General features: G+C 36.9%; 1 protein-coding gene across 1 annotated transcript; it reads left to right on the top strand.

The window, feature by feature from the left end:
• The first annotated feature begins 4,265 nt into the window (after positions 1 to 4,265).
• On the top strand, positions 4,266 to 15,460 carry LOC148862669 (S-adenosyl-L-methionine-dependent methyltransferases superfamily protein). The gene is made up of 8 exons (XM_088979568.1): positions 4,266 to 4,863; positions 4,992 to 5,156; positions 5,260 to 5,442; positions 5,530 to 6,124; positions 10,711 to 10,823; positions 10,934 to 11,154; positions 14,738 to 15,075; positions 15,240 to 15,460. The coding sequence occupies exons 1-7, from the start codon at positions 4,624 to 4,626 to the stop codon at positions 15,051 to 15,053; spliced, it is 1,833 nt and encodes a 610-aa protein (XP_088835694.1). The 5' UTR covers positions 4,266 to 4,623; the 3' UTR covers positions 15,054 to 15,075; positions 15,240 to 15,460.
• Positions 15,461 to 23,252: the final 7,792 nt, after the last annotated feature.

Consider the following 23,252-nt stretch of genomic DNA (forward strand, 5'->3'; position numbering starts at 1 on the left):
AATATCTGGTTCATTGATATAAGATAAGAATATATGTGTAAATCGATCGGGTTTGGGTTGAAACCAATCTAAATGAAAATGAATTTGAACAGATTGGATGGTCCAGACATTGAATTGGACCAATTCAAATTGGTCCAAAACATTCATTGAATTGGATTGGACCTAGTCTATTTATAATGGACTCACATTGGACTGGATTGGATTGGACCAAATCTAGTTCAATTGACACCCCTAGCTCTAAGTGGGACAAGAGGGTCAAAGAAAAGAAAGATAGAACAAAAAAGACTAAGATCTTCTACAAAGTCATTAAATGCTCTTGAATGCAATGATATCTTTGAACCATTGAAGAAAGAAAGGAAGTCCAATAAATGGAGTCAAGACCACAGGCTGGTCAACCAGTATAGGGTAGGAGAGAGGAAGCAAATGGTTGGCCTATATAGACAAGAGAAGATCAATGATAATAGAGACTACACAAGAAGTTTTGACAAGAATCTCATTGTGGGAAAAGTTTAAGGAGGCCAACTCAAATTAATGGTGGAGATAAAGTGAAATCTCAATCGTAATAACCTAGCTAGTGGCAATGATTTCTCTTGAAAAATAGAAGAGGAAACAAAAACAGACTACCCCACAAATCTTCAAAATACAAAAAAAAAAAAAAAACGATTATCCCAATCTTAGGTATCGACCTCTCTCCATTGATAAAGTGGTTTCATCCAACCTTACTATTCAACTTATTAGAAAGTATGATTTCAAAATATTCACGATCCCAGTATTGAAGAGGAAGATTGGGAATGCAAATCCAAATGATGGCCAAATTTAGTTGAGACCCGTAAGGATTAAACCCCACTCCCCATTTTACAAGATAAGGTACTTGCCATTTATAAACCAAGGCCCATTGTTTAATACTTGTAGCCATGGATGTTTGCGAGGGTGAGTAAGAAATCACTGTACTAGCTAAGTAGCTATGTTAATACGTACTCACCCTTGCTTATTTGTACTGGGTTAACCCATTGCCACATGTGTTAAACGGGTCATACTTGACTCGCTTCGTGGCTTCTTGTTCACTCACTTATTGCAAATGGGTTTTACTTTGTAGTTTGTAGGGTGTCATGGTGCCACGTTACGGAGCCTATACACGTTGTGTAAGACATAGAAATATGTACACTGACTCCGCTACATGCCACGTTACGGAGCCTAGCATCATTGTCGGAAATTAGCAATATAGCCAATAACCAAAGAAAAACATGTGTGTTTTTGCCACTAACAGAGAAGGAGAATATTGATTCACTTTCTTTGAATCCAATAGGTCAAAGTTCACTTACCACCGATTCAAAAAATAGTGGAAGATCCTTAGATTGCGTTGGGAAAATATGTAAATAAGTGTAAATGTAAATATATAGAGTATATATATTTTTTTATGCAAACATGAATTCTAATAAAGTATATATTTTTTTCAATCAAAAGTCCACTTGAATGCAAATACAAATATGTAGAATGCAAAACTTTATATTTTGTAAGGATCTGTACTGTATATATTTGTATTTGTATTTCTTCCAAACTAAGCCTTTACATCTTATTATCCATGTAAATATGCATTGATCTATCATTTGTAAATACATAAATGTAATATTGCCAAACACAGGTAAAAATGAACTAGAATATAAGTTTATCCTGAATCGGGATTTACACTCTATTTGCATTGTATCCTTGGAAAATGAGGATGGTCAATAAAGACACGCATGTTAGTGTGTTAGGAAGATGAAGAAAATCCTTTGGTAGCTTTACTTGAACAACATTTGCTGTAGGTTTCATCCTCTGTCATTGAGGTTATAACTCTTATTGCTTTTTCCTTGCTTCTGAGCCACTATTGTTGCTACTATAGGTCTGTCTGCTTTATTGGGGTTGGGGTACTAGCTGGGCAACAACTTGTCCTGAAACTTAAGGTCATGCAATGAGCAAAGGTGGAGCGTGGGGGTAATTTCTCCTCCCTCCTCCCCAAAACTTTTTGTCAAAACCAGGGAATCGGATAAAAAATGTAATAAAGTGAGTCTTTGACCCCTTGAACTAAAATTTAAAGCATCGGGCCAATTTTTTTTTAAGAAAAAATACGTAATAGATCCAAACCTTTTTAGGCCAATTTTTCTCAAAACCTTCTACTCTCCTTCTCTTTTTTTATTTAACTCCCCTCTCCCCCTTCAAAAAAAAATTCCTGGCTCCGCCACCGGCAATGCGCATTGTTGGTCTACCTCCCTTGTGTTTGGTTGTGGGAAACGATGTTGATGCATTGAAGGATTTTTCAACCTTATCAAACATATTCAACATGTGTTGTAGAGTGGGAAAATATAGAGGACTGTCAAAACTGAATTCGGATTAGCTGGGCTGTAGAATCGATGATGAGGTTCTACGCAGCTAAACCTTGTTATGGTAGTTCAGATGTCTTCATTACTCTCTCTGGGTTCGGTCATCGAGGCATTGGATAAAGGACGGAGGAGATGCCTGTTGACACTAGGGCTGTCAATGGTATCCGAAAATCTAAAACCTGATCCGATTATTTCGGATTATATATAATTGGATCGGGTTCAGATGTTACAATATACATTCGATTAATAATTGGATCGGATTCGGATTTGATTCAACTAATCCGATTAAAATCTGAATCCGATTATAATATAACATTTATTAATTTTAATATATAAGTTTTATATAATTATATTTAAAATTATAAAAAATATATTCTATATATTATATTATATGTGAATTTAGGTATATAATAAATTTAGTGTGTTATATTTATATTAATTTATTATAAATAAATGTTAAAAATAAATAACATTTTTAATATTTTAGAAAATTTGTAGCGGAGTCAAATTAAATCCGAATCCAATCTGAATCTGTTAGAATTTGGATTCGAATCCAATCGGATTTAGATGAATGCTATTAATAATCAAATCAGATGCAGATTTTGCTGCATCCGATCCAAGTCCAATCCGATTACATCCCTAGTTGACAGGGCAAGCCTAATTTTAATATAAAGATATAGAGCATTGGCAAAAGCCATTGCTCTATTTGAATGCACCTACAAGGAACACTTATTAATCTAAAAATGCATAGCTTTAGAATCAATTTGGGATTATTAATGTCAAGGAAGAGTTTTAGTCCCTTGTTTGATCGAAATCTTGTTGCATCCTTTGAGAAAGAACTTTGCCAAGAAGGAGAACAGATTAACATACCCAATGTGCAACTATAGTTCCTTGTGGTTATGTGTGATATAAGCTTATTGCCAATGGTGCATTGTTGTTGTTTACTTTATTGATGACAACATTTTAATTGATGAAATAAATGAAGGATTAAATGTGAAATTAAGATTATGACAAATGCTTAAAAAATTCTAAATATGCAAATTTAATAACAAGATGAGTACAACATATGGTACACTTGGGATTCAAGACCAATAGATAACTCAATGTTACTTTTTTTAGTACTTTGGTTTGATAAGTTTGATAATTTATAATAAGGAAGAAATTGAGGAGGATATTGCCCATAGAATTAAAGTGGGATACGCAAAATGGACAAGTGAGTTTGGAGATTTATGTGATAGGCAAATACTACTTAATTAATTAAAAGGTATATTTTATGAAACAATTGCAATGTCAGTTATGTTATATGGAGTAGAATATTGGGCAGTATAAAACGAGAGATAGTACTGGACTGAGATGGTTCGGTCATGATCAACAACAAGGGTAAGAAGTAATTTATTGCAAATTGAATGGGCTAGAAGGAAAATATATAAACAAATGGTTTAGGCATTAATAATTTAACAATAGACATTAACATTTGTATTTGTTTGCATTTCTTCCAATTTCATGACGCCAAAAAGGTCTAAGAGGAAGACTAACATTTTCACAAATCTACCCTAATTACAGATACCGGGCATTTGGATGGGTGATTAAATCACAAAATTGACACCATAATAAACCCATATTACGCTTGATTATGAAAAGGATTTATTTATATTTTTAAATACGCAATTAGGAAAAGCATTTATAATTAAGGATAAAAATATTGTAATCTGAAATTACAACCTATAAATCGTATCTGAATTTAAAAACGATCCACGGTCATGATTCATCCACCTAAATTATAATTTGTTACGAATTTAGTAAGAAAAGAAAAGAGCCATCTAATAATGGACCCTACTAACTTTCCAAATAAGGAAGTAAACCCATCAATCAACCAAAAAAGTGGAGCACCAGGCCGGCCCCGTCAGAAGAAAATTCACATTCCGTGGCGTGGAGAAAACACAAGTCCAAGTGGAGTCGGGTCGTTTTTGTGAGGAAGTGTCAAGCGTCAACCAGAGAACGCATAACACAAGCCAATCAATCACTGGGACTCTCTATTCTAATAAAACAATCGGGGAAATTTGCGCGTCTTCGTCTCATCCGAAAGCCAGAAGGCATATTAATGCTGTTTGGAGTGTCGCCCAGCATTTTGCTTCAATTCATGCACTCTTCGAGAGCTGCTGAAGCCCGCGAAGCGGGAGTTTGCTGCTATTATGCTAGAGAGAGAGAGAGAGAGGACTTCTTGGAGGAAGAGTACTGAGTCTTCTTAATCTCAGATCTGAAGATGAAGCACAGGAGCGAGGCTTTTTGCAGTCGGAAGATATATTCCTCTGTTCTTGTTGGATTAATCATTTCCTTGGGATTGTTTTGTGTTTTTTACGGATTTTCATTTGTTCCTATTCTGCCGAGTGGGGCTGATGAAGGCGGTAGCGAAGGTATAGATCCTGTTTTTGGAAAGTCAGTTCAGAGAGATGACGATTTCGACGATGCACTCGAAGATCAGGGTGTGCCCAAAACCATACCTGTAAGTGCACTTCTATCTGAATTTGCCGCTAGTATTTTTTATTTTATTTGATTATTGTTATTTTTTATTTTCCTGCAGTAGAAATCGGTGTTTATAAAACTCTTTTTTTTTCTTAATTTTTTTTTTAGGTTTGTGACATGCAATTCTCAGAATTGATTCCTTGCTTGGATAGAAATCTTATATACCAAATGAAGTTGAAATTGAACTTGACATTAATGGAACACTACGAACGGCACTGTCCTCGTCCGGAACGCCGTTACAATTGCCTAATTCCTCCTCCTATTGGTTATAAGGTTCGTAATTCTCTCCGCTTATCTTCACTGTGGGTTCGACGAAAGTCATTTAATTTGATTTCGGCTGGTTTCGATTCCAACGATGGTACCATTAGAGTTTCAGATCCCGATTAGATGGCCAGCGAGCAGAGATGAAGTGTGGAAGGCTAACATACCCCATACGCATCTTGCCCAAGAGAAATCAGATCAGCACTGGATGGTTGTGAACGGAGACAAGATAAATTTTCCAGGTGGAGGGACCCATTTCCATGACGGAGCCGATAAATATATCGCTGCAATTGCAAGGGTACTACAACTTCCGTTTCCTCATCTTAATATTTATGTTGTTTTCTTTTTGTTCTCATTGTGGTCACTCATTGTCTTGTGGAGGTAGATGCTTAAGTTCCCCGGCGATAAACTAAACAATGGTGGGAACATACGGACGGTTCTAGATGTTGGTTGTGGGGTCGCTAGTTTCGGGGCGTATCTTATTCCACATAACATTATAGCAATGTCTCTTGCGCCTAATGATGTTCACGAGAATCAGATACAGTTTGCGCTGGAGAGGGGAATCCCCTCAACCCTTGGCGTGTTGGGGACAAAAAGGCTTCCTTATCCAAGCCGCTCATTTGAATTGGCTCATTGTTCTCGATGTAGGATTGACTGGCTTCAAAGAGATGGAATTTTGTTATTAGAACTGGATAGATTACTAAGACCTGGAGGCTATTTTGTATACTCATCTCCTGAGGCCTATGCACATGATGCGGCTAACCAAAGAATCTGGAATGCTATGAGTGGTCTTTTAAGAAGGATGTGCTGGAGAGTTGTTTCAAAGAGAGACCAGACTGTTATATGGGCCAAGTCTTTGAGTAACAGCTGTTACTTGAAGAGAGATCCTGGAACTCAGCCTCCTTTATGCAATTCTGATGATGATCCAGATGCATCTTGGAATGTACCCTTGAAATCGTGCATCACACCCTACTCTAAAAGTAAGTGTTGGTAGTCTTTGAAAATCAGCCATTAAGAACAGGATGAGCAGTTTGATGGTATGTTTATATATATAAATGCAATGTGAAACTTTTTTTGGACCAAAATTACCCTCTACTTCTTTGTTTTAGAAAGGGTATAAAACCCATTTTATTACAGTTTTAATGCCATCTTAAATGGCTACTAAAATGCCCATAATTGTGTATTTAGTGCATCTCTAATGGTAAGGTTGAAAATGTAACTTCAATTATTACTTCCTACCTCATTTAATCCTCTCTCATTAAGTCTTATTCTTAAATTATTAACTCCCATATTCTCTTATTAAATCCTATATTTTTAAGTTATTTTTCACCAATAATGGTACTAATTAGATCTATAAACCCATACATTTTAAAATTGACTAAAAAAAATCATTTTTCATCTAAGTGGTGGCTAAGCAATTCAACCATCCGAATCAAACTAATCAACCTACGAAGTTATAGTTAAGTAATAAAATTTTTAAAATAGAAATACATATAGAAAATTACAAAAAAATATAGAAAACTTAGACACGTTTGTGATATTTTTATTAATCAAATTAAAAAAAATAAGTATAATAAACAAGAATTATTTTTATTGACAACGAAAAATGAAATACATAATTTAGAACTAACAAAAAATGAAATATAAAAATTGATAATAAATAGTTAAACTTTTAATGTCATAAATGTTAAATTGTAAATTAAACTACTAATTTTCACCTCATTCAATTCCCTCTATTTAAATCTTAAATTTATTTTATAAATGAACAAAAAAAAAAGATAAAACATTACAAAAAGAAGAGTCTAGCCAAGCAAGTAGGCTTGTCAATGATACTTGAAACTTCACAACTCGATCCGATTACCATATATTTGGATGAGGTGTTTATGTAATCAAATTTGGATTTTGCAATCTACATCTGATTAATAATAAAAAAATATAAAAATGAAACGTAAAATATAAAAATTTATAGAAAATTTTGGATATATTGTTACTATCATTATCATCGTTTAGAATTACCACACGCAGAGCACGTGCATGCTTACTAGTATATATATATATATATATATATATATATATAAATTGACTTTTATTTATTCTCAGTAACAGTGAAGATATTGTATGCTTTGACTTCACCCTTTATCTTTTGGGGGTCTGTTATTATTTTTCTTTTCCATAAAAGGAAGATATTGTATACTCAGACACTCAAACTAAACAGTTAGAAAAATAGTTTGTGGATAAAAATGAAACATAAAAATATAAAAATTTATAGAAAATTTTGGATATATTATTACTATCAATATCATCGTTTAGAATTACCACATGCAGAGCACGTGCATGCTTACTAGTATGTATATATATATTGACTTTTATTGTATGCTTTGACTTCACCCTTTATCTTTTGGGGGTCTGTTATGATTTTTCGTTTCCATAAAAGGAAGATATTGTATACTCAGACACTCAAACTGAACAGTTAGAAAACTAGTTTTTGGTGTTACTTCCTTATTTGGTTATAAGGTTGGTAATGTTGTGTCTTCTTGATCATAAAGAATGCATGAAATCCTGTCTTCTAAAATAAAATCTTGAATAAGAAAATAAAAAAAAATCTTGAATAAGTGGGTGGATGGATTTGAAATGTATGGTAGTAGATTAGGGACTTCTTGCTAAAAGGAGAAAAGGGTCTGATATGTAAACTTGACTTAGAAAAGGCTTATGATTTGGTGGATTGGGATTTCTTGCTAGAAGTGTTCAGTGATAGAGGTTTTGGGGAGAGTTGGTGTAAGTGGATGAAGGGTTGTATTACCTCTTGTCGACGGAGTAGCTAGGGACTTCTTTCTGCAAAGAGGGGCCTTAGACAAGGAGACCCTTTGTCACCTTTCCTCTTCACCTTAGTGGTTGTCACTTACCTACAATTTGCGGATGGTATCATTCTCTTTTGTGAAGGGGAAATTGAGGAGATGGATAATTTGAGATTGGTGGTGATGCATTTTGAGAGAGTCTCTAAACTGAAAATCAATTGGAACAAGAGTTGTGTAGTGGGGGTGAATTTACGGGATGATGAAGTGCAGTTGGTGGCTAAGGCTTTAGGTTGTGAGGTAAGTGGTTGGCCTCTGGTATATTTGGGTCTACCCCTGGGGGGAAATCCTAGAACAGAAAATTTTAGTGCCCAGTTTTAGAAAGATTCACTAAGAAGCCAGCAGGGTGGAAGAGAAATTATATCTCACCAGGGGTTAGAATCACTTTAATCAAGTTCACTTTGGCCAACCTTCCGGTGTATTTTCTGTTTACCTTTAAGCTTCCTGCCAAGGTTGCCAATAAGTTAGAAAAGCTCATGAGAGATTTTCTGTGGGAACCGGGTGACTCAAAAAAGGACCATTTAGTGAAGTGGGAAGTAGTTTCTTGGAAAAAGGAAGTGGGAGGTCTAGGCATTGGCAATATCAAATTAAAAAATGTAGCTTTGTTAGGAAAGTGGTTGTGGAGATTTCTTTTGGAGCAGGATAGTTTGTGGGACTTGGTGGTGGAAAGTATTCATGGGATGATAGCTAATGGATGGGATGCTGGCGTTGACCCTAGGACTTTTCATTTCTCCCATTGGAAAGCAATTGCTGGAGTCTCGTCTTCCTTTCAGCCTTTCATTAGATTTGATGTGTGTTCAGGTAATAAAATTTTGTTTTGGGAGGATCTTTGGCTTGGGAACACCCCACTTAAGGATAGATTCCCGGTAATGTATTCTCTTTCCCTAAATAAATTCAAAACCATCTCCTCACTTCGTGTGTTTGAGGGGACTTGGGATTTGGGTTTGAGAAAAGGGTTGAGGGATTCAAAATCGGCTTCTGCAGATGAGTTATTCACCGTGTTGAATTTGGAAAGAGTCATCTTCAGGGACTTTCTCTTGTTCATCTTTCTTCAATGCCTTAGTCCAGTCTTCTTTTGTGTTTGTTTCTTTTCTTGCTAAAGAAATATGGTATTCTCCTATGTTGCCAAAAGTTAGGGCTTTTTGCTTGGAAGTGGCTCTTCAAAAGATCAATACTATGGATGTACTTAAAAGAAAAAGGCCAAACTGCAGCCTTTCCTTACATGTCTGTTACCTTTGCTTAAGAAATGGTGAGACGACGACTCATCTTTTGATTTCTTGTCCTTTTGCTTATTATTTGTGGAATTGGTTCTCTTCTTTGTTTGGTTACAGATGGAACCCCCGGGTGTGCTAAACCTTTTTGACTCTAGCTTCTTCCAACAACCAAGGAAAAGGGGCAGGGTAATGTGGAGAATAACAAGAGCTGCCATCCTATGGTCAATTTGGGAAGAGAGAAACAATAGGATCTTCCTAGGGCAAGAAAAATCCAAGGAAGCACTTGTGGAGGTTGTCACCATCAAGGTTATGCACTGGCTGAAAGTACATAATCTCTTCAAGGATTTCTCCTTAGCGGACTTAATTAGAAATTGGAGTGTTATAGCTATATTCTCGCCTTCCTCCCCTGTGGTACAAGATTGTTGGGTACCACCGCCTCATTTCAAGGTGAAGCTAAACTTTGACGGAAGCTCCTTGGGTAGTTCAGGTCAGTCAGGAATTGGGGGTGTGTACAGAAACGAGGAAGGAAAAGTCTTGGCTCTTTACTCAGGCCCAATTGGGGTGGGAGATTCATTAAGGGCAGAAGTAATGGCCTTACTTCAAGGTTTGAAATTGGCGAAACAGTGGGGCATGCAGCAATTAGAAGCGGAAGGAGACTCCAAGCTGGTAATAGGGTGGATGCAAACTGGAACCTGGGAGTGTGGTCTCTTAGACAGCCGCTAAGAGAGATTATTAGCTTAACAAGGGAGATTGAGGTGCACTTTAATTGGGTAAGAAGGACAGCAAATGGAATGGCTGACACTTTAGCTAAGCAAGGAGTTACTAGGGAGGCTTTTGTTTTGGGCCTGTTTGTAAGTTTTTGATTTTCTTTTTCCATCCTTTTTGTGGGTGGTAAGCCTGTAATCTTTTAAATTATCTAATGAAAGTTACCATTTCCTATAAAAAAATAATAATAATGTATGGTAGTAGACTAGTAGTTATAGCCTTAAAGATCAAATTAAACTACTAAACTATGTTTCTATTATATTGCATTGGGTGAGTACAGATGGTCAGCATCTCCTGTTTGATTTTTGTCTTCATATGAGTCCTTTCATAGCTTTATCAATTATAAAAAGACTAGGTGCACAGTAATACATCTCATCTTTCAGAAACAGAACAGTGATTTTTCAGTGGTGGATTTTATTCTCTTCAAGGGTAATGACGGTATGGCCCATGAAGATTTTTGAGATATGAATTTAAAACTTATTCTAGGAATGCTAATTTAACTCCTAATGCTTATCCACCATAAAAGAAAACTGATACAATTACTTAAGGGTGACATCATCATTTCCACCAACTCAACTACTGTGTCTATAGATGTAATGGTTGTCCTTGTTTTGTTTAAACAGGTGCCGGATTTATGGAAACTTATGCACTATTTTGTTTATAAATATTTATTTTTGTTGTAAAGATGTTAAGTTTTTGTTTTCTATTCTTGAAATTGTGCATTTGGAGAAACAGATAAGCATAAAGAGAAAGGTAGTGGGTTGGTTCCCTGGCCTCAGAGGCTTACTGCTGCACCCCCTCGTCTACAAGAACTTGGTATCAGGTCTGAGGAATATAAGGAAGACACTGTAAGTTTCTAAAATTTGGTGTGCTTTTTCTGTAGCATACATAATACCCTGTCTTTCAATTTGTTACTCATCTCTCTGAAGTTTATGTCACATAGGTTTATGTCATGTAGGACATTTGGCATTTTAGAGTGATGGAGTACTGGAGGCAGATGAAATCTGTAGTACAGAAGGATTCTTTCAGGAATATCATGGATATAGATGCAAACCTTGGTGGTTTTGGTGCTGCCCTTAACGATAAAGATGTATGGGTGATGAATGTTGTACCTGTGAATGAATCTAGCAAATTAAAAATCATTTACGATCGAGGCTTAATTGGAACTGTTCATGACTGGTATGATATTTGAATGATGCACATTTCGTTTACTTGTTTACTGAATCTATTTTTTTATCCAGATCCTAATGGTTCAAACTGATGTTTTGGTTCTAGTTGATTGTTATGTTGCCCTAACTGGATCCAATAAGATGCTTAGCCCAGTGCTGCTTCATTAGAAGGTCTTTGATGTATTATTTGATCTATGCTCAAATAAGATGTTGAGAGCTCTTAAAACCTTTAATAAAGATTAATAACTCTTTCTATCAGTTATAAAGCTTCAGAAGTTAATATCACATTTTCTATAATTCTTGTTGGTATAATGGTTAACTAAATCATGTGGATTCATGCCTTTATTTTATCTTGGTGTCAGTGTGACATGGAAGAAGTTTTTTATCCCAGTTTAAGGTTTAAGGCATTTGAACATTGTATTTCCTTTTTTTTTCCTCACATAAAGACAGACAATATTAGCTCTTTTGTGCGGCCATTCCACCCAGAGCTCAGAGTGCATCGCTCCATTTCAGACTCATTGAGCTATTTGTTTTGCCTCTTCAGAAGTAGAAGGCCCTAGTTTTTATTGGAGATATTTAGAGTTAATGTGTTGCTTCCTTTGTTCATCATCCAGTTTCAACACTTACTTAAAAATTTATCGAGCTGTTTGTTTCACACCTCAAGAAGTAGAAGGCCCATATTTGTTTAGAGTCTTTGAAAAGGTCCTATCTTCTCTATCTCTCTTTTGTTATCTCTGAGATTGAGGTGAAAAGGGCATATATGTGCACACATATTAGGTGGGGAGGGGGTCACGGTTAAGAGGGTATTGGAATTCAACTAGGCATGATGGTGTTGGTGTCCATTTTTCGATTCAGTGCATGTGTACTGGAGGACTAATATGATTCCTGGGCACGCGGTACTCAAAGGATCAGGCTAACACTTCATCAATTTAGACACAAGCTGGACTTTCTGTAGTTGAGCCAAGTGTCCTAGAAGATATCAAGGGTGAAGGTCTACAACATCAGAGGGCCTTTAAGTTGACCAAAGCACATCTGCACATAGTGATAGTGCCCATCTTATGATTGATAAAAAAAGAATAGTTCCCACCTTATGATATGATAAGTGGTCTAGAGGTTAAAAAAGTGGTCCACATAAATGTACCTGCCTGTAACAACGTTAAGTGAGCTGCCTAGTAGCTGCGCGCGCACACCGCACGCATGTGCACACACACACACACACACACACACAAGAGGGGAGCTTCCTTTGTCTTGGGTAACATGGAAAGTTATTATTGGCTTTACTTGAAAAATGCCTTTCCAAGTAAAAATGTCTTTTTGGAAAATTCTTTGAAAATCAGGGTAAGAGCGACTTTTGGCCATTTCCTATGTAACCAATTTATCGTTCTTTTGAGAAGAAGTTAACTGATTTCATTGAAAGAAAGAGAGGGTACACAAGAAGGTGTACAAGTACAGAACAGGGGTCAGACCCCTAAAGGTTACACAGGTGGAACTTTGTCACAATACAAGGTCTCTAAAATAGCACCTAGTTTTGCTAATCCATCTGCAATGGCATTTAAATCCCTTGGAATCCGGAACAGAGATGTGTTTGTAGAAGTCAATAAATCCCTTGCCTCTGCTAGGAAATGGCTAAGTCTCCATGGTCCAGTCTCCTGCTTTCTAACCGTTTTATGGTATTTGCTGAGTCACCTTCAATAGAGAGGTTCTGAATGCCCAGTCTGTTGACTAAGCGGATCCCTGTAAGAGCAGCTAACACTTCTGCCTTTATAGAGTCAGCTATACCAATCGGTCCATTGTACACCCAACAGATGAACCCGGTTTTGTCTCTTAAAGTTCCCCCTATGCCAAGGACTCCAGGGTTTCCTGAGGCACTTCCGTCAAAACTTAAAGTCCAAGCTCCTTCCCTTCTTAGTGATGGGACCCTGGGGGTGTGTAGGATGGAAGGAGAGGAGAACAGACAGTTAACAGCATTCCTGTTAAGATCGTTGACATTGATTCCTCTAAACATGTTATCATCCTATATAAATAGGGGTTAATTCAATCATAAAGGACATAATTAATTACCAATTCCTCTTAAGAAGGTACATAGAACTACAAGACACTGTCCCTGAAAGAGCAAATAGATCTCTGTATCTCCGACAGACTGTTATTTATCATTGGCTTGTTTGTTGTCAACATTGATTCAGTCTCAACTACAGTGCTTGGCAAGTCTTTGGCTGGTTCACCTTGGATAATCTTATTCCCCAGGTGAGCCTGCTTCTCTGGACTACGATGTGGAGTGCCCACCCTATTGTATATTACAAAAAGTAGTTTCTGCTTCTAGACGTACCAGATCTACATGGCAGGGTGTGGCCAGAAGAAACCCACATCTACAGAGGACAATCAAAAAGGAAAATGTCAGTGTTGGTTGTCTGGAGTTTTTAGGAATGTCACATTATGTGTTCAACTTACGGTTTACATGCAACATTAATGACATTTTATGCGGTTTTATGGCATATGGGCAGCTTGTTAATGAAGTGAATTTTGCTTAGTTGTCAACCCTTAAGTACTTAGTTGTTATTAACTTCTGCACCTCACCAAATCAGATTTGTTCCTTGATATCTATTACATTATTAAAACATGAAAGATGCCCTTTTATGTAAAACTTCATCAATTCTGAATGACTTTTTCATTATCAAATTTGTTCCTTCACAGAAAAATTTTGTAATTTTAATCCATGGGATTTCATAGTTTACAATTTGAAGCTCATAATCTTGACTCAATGTTCTTATAATTTAACTCAATTTTCACTGTTGGCAGTGGATATTTTCTGGGTTTCCAACTTTTCTCTAACATGCTTCACCATATAATGGAAAAATTCTACATCCTCTAACTAGCAATGGGATATAAATGACTCTAGGCCATCCTATATGAATTGTGCAAGAAATTCAACTTTGGGCCTCCAAAACCTGATGCAGACTCTGGTGATTAATTATTTATATTATAGGATCTTGAATAATCGATACTACCAAGATTGAGGATGAAAGACTAAGGCCCTGTATGGTTAGAGTGCGGCTAAGCCTTTGTAAGCCATAAAGGCGCAAGAAGGATCTTATATGGTTTGGTAAGACGTTCTTTGAAAGCCACAGCCCGTAGAAGTTGAATCTCAAAAAAAGACAAAAACAGAAACTTCAATTGAAGCTTTTGATGCATTTTCTTGTTTTAAGCTTCCATTGAATCCATTCTGAAACCTGGAAATCCAACTCATAGAAGCTGATCATTTTCCATTGTTGTGACACCAAAGATCAGAGTTTGGAAGAAGAGTTACCAAACAGGTTTTCCAAGTTTGATCTTCATTTGGTTGTGAGAGAAATATATAAGAATCCCCATCAAATTTTTGCAGGTCCATGGGTACAATGTATATGCTAAAAATCTTGCTATAGATATTTGATAGATGGTCTTGTACATCAGAAAAAGTAGGGTGTTTTTCCCCAGCACTAGAAATCCTATTCACTCCATTTGCCCATAGCTATTACCTAGAGCTCAGTGGTAGTTCTTCTGTGAATATAGCCTTTGTGTCTGTATGGACTTTAACTCTCTTTTTCTTCCAATTACAGGTGTGAATCATTTTCTACCTACCCCCGTACCTATGACCTACTTCACGCATGGACAGTATTTTCAGAGGTTGAGGAACGTGGCTGTGGTGCAGAGGATCTGCTCATTGAAATGGACCGAATGCTACGCCCAGAAGGATTTGTTATCATAAGAGACAAGCCCACTGTCATAAACTACATTCGAAAGTTTTTACCTGCCTTACATTGGGATGACTGGATATCAGAAGTAGAACCAAGGGTTGATGCTCTATCTATACATGAAGAAAGAGTTCTGATTGTAAGAAAGAAGTTTTGGGAAGTGGGTGCTGCTACAATGTAAATGCGCATGTTTAACCTTTGAGGTAGGTTTATGCCTATCATATAGAATTCTTTTCTCCATCTGTGAATGGTGTCCAAAGAGAGAGTTGTTCATAAGCTTGGTCTTGGTTGTTGCATAGTCCCAAATCCGCTTCTGCTGCTGTTTATAACATTCTTTTTTTTATTTCCTTTGTATTTTTGGAATCAGGGTATACATATATCTTACATGGCTTGCGGCACCTATTCCCATGGGGCAAGTCTGAGTTTCACTCAGGACAATTGAATGACTTAGGTGAAGTCTGTTAAATATTTGCCTCCTGAATCCTTAGCAGTTCCACTCAGGACAATTGGTGCTTGTCATGTTAGATCTGGCATTTGGGTATGCTTGTATCTATTACCTTCATAGTTTTCCACTTCTTTGGTATTGTCCTTGCTTCTCCCGGTCTCCTGTTAAATGTTATCAATTAAATCTCTTTATGACAGTTTGTTCAAGTCACACCTGTTAACTTGTCCAATTAAATCTCTCTTTATGACAGATTGCACTTGCAATGTGTCATGTGGCTAGTATCTATACTACCATTAGAAGTGTGAATGAGAGTTGAACTTTTATTTGACTAAAATACCCCAATTTTTAAATTTGGTCTCTCTTTAATTGTAAGGACAGAAATGTGACTTGAACAACCACTTTTCTCCTTGTTCAAATCTCTCTCATTAAGTCTTATATTTAACGCATTAACTCTCGTTAACATTCTTTGAGTCCTGCTAATTCTCATTAACATTCAATGTATCATATTTTTGACTAGCATATCCCTATTTTTGAATTTGGTACCTCTTAATTGTGAGGGCACAAAATGTAATTTAAATTACCACATTTCTTCTCATTTAATTCACTTTCATTAAGGGCCTGTTGGTTTCTTCTTAACTCTTCTCTTAAGAGGAATCTTTTAAGAGTCTGAAACTGTGTGTGTGTGAGAGAGAGGACCGTAGCGAGTTGCGGCTGGCGATGATAGACAAAGGAAGATTGAAGAACTAGGGTTTAGATTTCAGTTCTTTCTTCTTTGAGTCTTTCTCTATCCTCTGATGAGTTGTAGTCGGTGACGATAGACGTTTGATGTTTGACGGGAGACGACAGCGTTAGACGAAGGAAGAAGAAGAACTAGGGTTCTTTGAGATTCTTTCTCGTCCTCTCACCTCTGTCTGTTGAGTGGTAGTCAAGACTCAAGAGATAGTCTCAACTCTCGAGAGTTTTTTAGAATGAATAGTTTTTCTTTTACAAATAAATGAATAATATATAATATAATAATATAATAATATAAGTATTATATAAATTATATATATATATATATATATATGGATGGGGCTATCCCTAAATCCTCAATCGGGTTCGGAGACAAGGATGGGGAATGCAATCCCCACCCCGCCCCGACCCCAATTAAAATATTAATTGGGGTCGGGGTGGGGCGGGTGAGGATTGCATTCCCCATCCTTGTCTTTGAACCCGATTGAGGATTAGTTGGGGTCAGGGTAGGGCGGGGTGGGGATTGCATTCCTCATCCTTGTCTACGAACCCGATTGAGGATTTAGGGATAGCCCCATCCCTGACCCCAGTCCCGCCAAAGTACTCCCCATACCCGATCTCGTCAAGTTGGGGAGCCCAAGTACTCGTTGTGGATGGGGAAAATTGCCACCCCTAAACATAGCCTTATAGATTTGCCATGTTTGGTTCAATTATCATTCTTATCCAAGGTGAAATTCTAAAATAGACAAGAGTAGGTAAAAATAGTTAGAATGAGAAAATATTGCTATGAATCAAACGCTTTTTACCTACAAACAAATTCTTTTCAAATTGACAAATGTCTTATGGAAAAGTACTTTTGTAAAAGTGCTTTTATGAAAGTACTTTTGTAAAATGCTTTCATAAAAATACTTTGACAAAAGCATTTTCATAAAAGTGCTTTTATAAAAGTACTTTCGTAAAAGTGCTTTGTAAAAGTACTTTCGTAAAAAATACTTTTACAAAAATGCTTTCATAAAAGTATTTTTATAGAAGTGCTTTCTTGTAAAAGTACTTTCATAAAAGTGGATTCGTAAAAGTACTTTTAGGCTGGATATGTTCATCAATTCCCGCCTATGTTTATGTTTATGGTTAAAAAAAATAGGGAGCAATTATCATTTTACCCCACTCTATAGTAAATTAGTAATGTGGCATTCCAAAAAATGTTCTCAACAACAGAGGTTGTTGGCCCCCAAGAACCAAAGTTTTTCCTAGTTTTATAGGCAAGGTTTACTCAAAGAATGAAAATGAGCAAGACAGGGCATGGTTGTTTTTCATATTGCAAGCTACCTCAATTTTTGTACCATGCACTGATTTTCTTGTGGCCCTTGGCAAGAATTTTGTAACTAAGCACTATAGTGTTATTCATTCTTGCCCAGAATGAGAAAGAATTAAAAGAATGAGGCCTAGAGCAGTGAACCAAACATTAGGGATGCAAATGGATTGGATCGGATACTATTCATAGTGGATATGATCCGATCAGATCTGATAGGCCTCGATATGAATTCGAATCCTATCATCTTCAGATCTAATCCGATTTGACTTGTTTTCTTTAAAAATTAATAAATTATTAAAAGAAAATAAAATATACCAATTTGAATAAAAAATAAAAATACAAGTATTTTTAATTATTTTCATCATATATGTACATGTTTTTTATACAAAATAAATAATATAACAAATTTATAAAAATACAATATAAATAATATATTTATAAATAAATAACATATATATGTATTATATATTTATATAAATAAATATATAATATATATCGGATTGGATGGGGGGGATCCGAATCCAATCCAATCCAAAAGATCTGAATAGGAATAATCTGAACTCGACCAAATAAGATCAGATCTTGGATTGGATCATGATCTGATCCATTTGCACCCCTACCAAACATGGCCTAAGCAACTACCTACCGATATCAAATCAGCCCCCCCACAACATCCCATAGCACATTACCGCTGTGTAATGGAAACATCTCCCAATGATGACATCATCATTTCTGATACTATCATCAAGAGATATTCTCAATACATGAAGGGATGTGCGGGACCTTGTGGGGGGCTGGGGTTTGATTGAACTCTAACTACCTTGCTTTGGGAGCACCCTTATTCGGCCACCGACCCATAACCTCCCGGAGACCATTTGCTGAGCGTCGTCATGCTAGAATATCAGGTTATCTTGGAATTGTCTTGAATGAAAATTTTGAGATTCTCAAGTTTACAAGGCCCGGGATTTTTTTTCCTGAAATAGGCCCGCAATTTTTTTTTTGTGCACTAAAAATGTTGAATAACTCATTAACGCTTAAACTTACTTAAATGGTTGGACCTTGATGTTTGTCCAAGGCTAAAAGTATATTGGGTGAATTAATTTTGGTCAAATATCAGTGTAGTATTAAAATAATAAAAACCAACAATTTAGATATGAAACATTAAAAATGCTAAAAATATTAATAACATAATTAATAATTAGAGAAAAAAATCAAAATTCAAAATACACACCCACACACCATATGGATGCATGTCATTCATCTATTTAGGAGGCACTGGGATCATATCCGTGGGACTACAAGTTTTTTATGGTATGGCCAGTGAGCTTCACATGCACCAACCTCACAGAATTTGGAGTTACATATCTGAAACATCTCCCTACTTGTAAGTAGGGGTGATCCTTTCAGCCCGGCCCGACTCAAAAATTCCGGGCTTGGGCCTGGGTTTTGCATTCAGGCTTGACCTGGGCCCGGGCCCACATCAAGCCTGCAAATTTTAGGGCCAGGTTTGGGATTAATACTTTAAGTCCAGCCTGGGCCTGGCCCAGCTTGCATATATTTAAATTTATACATTTTGTGTATAATTTATACATATGTATGCTATTTTACATTATATTATATATTTTATATATAAATATTATAACATGACATGTATAATTTATATTATATGTAATATTTTATATTATATAATATATAAAATAAAAGTTTATATGCATGTTATATCATTTAATATAAAATATTATAGATATGTAATATTTTATATATGAAAGACATTGGCCCAAAATCAAGCCCGGGTTGGGCCCGAGTAGACCTGAGCTAGGGCTTATGTTACAGGCCCGGAACCCTGGGCCAGGCTGGGCTCGGGCCTAAGCTGTACCCATGATCACCCCTACTTGTAAGTTATTATTCACGGGGTGATATTCTTAATACATGATTGCAAAGTGTTGTAAAATTGGTGTAAGGAGCAAATTTGAATTCTCCTACATCCCTCTATCAAAAAAGGGTTCGACTATGATATGGAAAAGATATGATATCTGAAAAACAACTGACCAATAAACTAGAATCATAAACATGATAGCAAATAAGGTATTATTTATCAAAATTCATGGGTGGGCTTTGACTGGTCAAAACTCTTCCATACCATATCTTTTATGCATCATAGATTTTTCTATTAAAAAATCTTTTAACTAACATAAATATCCCTATTTTTATACATATAAAAGCTAAACTATGTTATTGAAAACTTGTAGGCCAACTATGTTCTTGAAAATTTGAAGGGCAAATTAAACAATTGGAGAACCTCAACAATTAGTCAAGCAGGGAAAAAAGTCTTAATCCAATCTATACTTCAAACTATCCCTATCCATTCCATGAGTCTTATTAAATTTCACCAGAAAACCATAAATCAAATGGATAAAATTATTAAAGATTTCTTGTGGGGTGTTTCATCTTCTCGAAAACACCCTTACCGTTGGTGTTCTTGAAACACCCTCTTGTTACCAAAATTTTATGGAGGATTAGGTTTCAAGAATTTAAATTTAGTCAATCATGCCCTACTTAAAAAGGTAGTCTGGAAATATTTAAATGAACAATATAAGTTATGGACCCAAATCTAGAAATCAAACTATCTCAAAAATCACAACATTATTCCCTATTCAACAACCTCTTCCAGGTCCATCTATTGGAAAACTATTTGTCCAAAAATTATTGAATTATCTTCTAAAATTGTTTATCTTGTTAATGTGAATTCTGCCTTTATTGTTCATCAAGTTCCCTGGATCCAACTGAATCATCACTTTCAACGAATATCCTTTCCTTTAGCTCCTTGGCTTAGGAATATGAATATTTCTTCTCTCATTTCTTTAGGACAATGAAATACTAACCTAATCCACTCTCTATTTTCAAATGAGGAAGTTGTGAGTATCTTGAAAACTTCAATTTTTTCCTCCAATAATGAAATAAATTGGATATGGACAAGTCACCATTCACAGTTAAGGAGGAATACAAAAAGAAATAAGGAATTCACCTTCCAAGCATTCCTTCTGATCTCAAGTTCTGTTTATCTAAGATTTGACAACTTCTATTCCTCCTCGTTACCAACTATTTTTTCTGGAGAATAATAAATGGCTTTATTCTTGTAAAGACTTCTATTTTGTGTGGACTCTTCAGACAAACTTTGTGTTCTATGCAATGAGGAAGAAGAATCTCTCAATCATCTTTTTGTCCATTGTCAATTCTCTCAAGTCATTTTGTTTGGAAATCCTTGGAACTTACGATTGCATAACATTTTTCAAGAATCTTGGATCCCATGCCTTAACAATTTATATAACCAACTCTCTAATAATCAACTATTTCTCAAAATCTTAGGCTGGATAGCTATTGCTTGCTACTACATATGGTATGCTACGAATGAAAAATGCTTCAAGAACAAGCAACTTTTACCACAGAAAATTACTAATATTGTCAATCAAACTTTTCAGCATTCCATGGAGTTCTTGCATGAATCTACTTCAACTAATATTTTCCTTGAAAATCATAAAATACAGTTATCCATTTCCAATGCTACTGAGCTAATTATATTCATTGATGCATGGAAAATCTCTGACTCCCTATTTAGTTTTGATATTATCATACTATCTAGAAATTTAACTAGTGTAAAGTTTATTGGAGGTAGAGCTTCACAACCTACTTCTATTGACCAAGCTGAATTGATTGCAATTATGCAGGTTTTAATAGAACTGCAAAGTTGGCATCAGAAGGATATTTGCATATGTTCAGATGCACAACAGATGGTACAAGCCTTAAAAAAGACTATTGATGTTCCCTGGTTCTGCCATTGGCTTTTGTTGAGAACCAAGAATTTAATTTCCAATATGAACTCTAATATTAAATTTCAGTTTGTAAATAGAACCTTTAATATCTTGACTCACAAGGTATCCCAGAAGGCAAAACTCACCTACAATCTTATTTTGTATTACATGATTACTCTACTGGGATTCCCAAAGTTAAGAACTTTATAGATATTATCTTAGTTTAATATATTTATTTGTCTTTCAAAAAAAAAGTGTGCTATATAACCAATCATGAATCAATACTAATGATGGCAGATTTGGCCCTCCACTAACATCATGACACGTGGCATATCAGAATAGCTGGACTACATCCTAGCATCACCTAGGCGACAACTTGCCTTAGCCAAAATGGGGTCCCAGTTGGCGACTTGCCTTTGCCACCGACCTGACAACCTACTTTTGTTGCTGACTTGGCAACCAGCCTCTATCGCCAACTTGGTGACCTACTTCTATCGCCAACCTGGCGACCTACCTCTCTAGAAGCTTGCCAGTTGTCTCCGAACCTTTCGGGATCACGCCGCGTAACCATAGCCCTTATCCTCATCCCGCTCGAATAGGAGGGAAACAGTAAGCCTTATTAACTGACACGCTGTCCTCCTTCCAAAGCGGAACGGGATGCTATGTCGTGAGCCGAGGATTCCGGGAGCATTTTGCGAGACCCACGACAACCCAACTATATAAGGTCGTCAGCCCTTGAGACCTAGGTAGATGTGCAATTTAGTTCTCGTAGCTCTCTATCTCTCTCACATTTAGCTACCTTAAAATCTCTGATTCGTTGACTTAAGCATCAGAGCGACTTCACCGGGTTAGCCACCTTGGGTTCTCTGATTCATCATTTTCTTTGTAGTTCGAGTGACCTACTTGGCGATAGACGTCCAAGCTGCCCTACAGCTAGGAGCATCCAGGTCGCGCACCATCAATTGGCGCCGTCTGTGGAAAACGATCGAAAGGTCATTGCACACCTCACTTTCTATTTACCTAATCTTGACATCGATGGTAACACACATAATTAGCCCCGACGAGCCTTGTCAGTCCTGTTCGCGAGGTCGCCCCTACAGGTCGAGCCCTTCGTGGCTCCCATAGGGGTCGGCAGCCAACAGACTGCAGTCGCCCTTGCGGGTTAAGCCTTTTAAGGTTCCCATGTGAGCTGGAAACCTGCAGTTAGTAAAGTTGCCCCCGCAGGTTGAGCTCTTTGTGGCTTATCATAAGAGTAGACGACCAACACCTTAGAGGACTGACACAGTGCAGCCATGACACTGACCCGCTATTTAAATTCCAACATCGACATACATATCGCAGGGGGAAGCCAAACCGCTTTCAGCATCAAGGACCCCTAAGCCGACCTCAAAATATGTTGGTAACAGGCCAAAGGACTTACGACGAAGCACAAATCTACTCCCTTCGCTAAGCTGATCTCAGCTCAGGAGGGGGGGGGGCAATTGATGAAGGCAGATTTGGTTCTCTATTGGCATCATGACACATGGCATATTAGAATAGTTAGACTACATCCCAGCATCACTTAGGCGACAACTTACATTAGCCAAAATGGGGTCCCAGTTGGTGACCAACCTCTGCCACCAACTTGGCGACCTGGCGGTCTACCTCTGCCACTGACCTAGCAACATACCTCTCTAAAAACTTGCCAGTTGTCTCTGAACCTTTCGGGATCACGCCCTGTAACCGTAGGCCTTATCCTCATCCCGCTCGAATCGGAGGGAAACAGTAAGCCTTATTAACTAGCGCATTATCCTCATTTCAAAATGGAACGGACCCCTACATCGTGGGTCGAGGATTCCGAGAGCATTTCGCAAGACCCACGGTATCCCAACTATATAAGGGCGTTAGCCCCTGAGACCCAGGTAGATGCGCAATTTAATTCTCGCAACACTCCAACTCTCTCACATTTAGCTATCTTAAAATCTCTGATTCATTGACTTAAGCATCAGAATGACCTCGCTGGGTTAGCCACTCTAGGTTCTCTAATTCCTCATTTTTTTTGAGGTTCGAGCGACCTACTTGACGACGGACATCCAAACTGCC

This window comes from Nelumbo lutea, chromosome 3 (genome assembly GCF_056320005.1).
Source record: "Nelumbo lutea isolate HS-2025 chromosome 3, American lotus-T2T, whole genome shotgun sequence".
NCBI lineage: Eukaryota > Viridiplantae > Streptophyta > Magnoliopsida > Proteales > Nelumbonaceae > Nelumbo > Nelumbo lutea.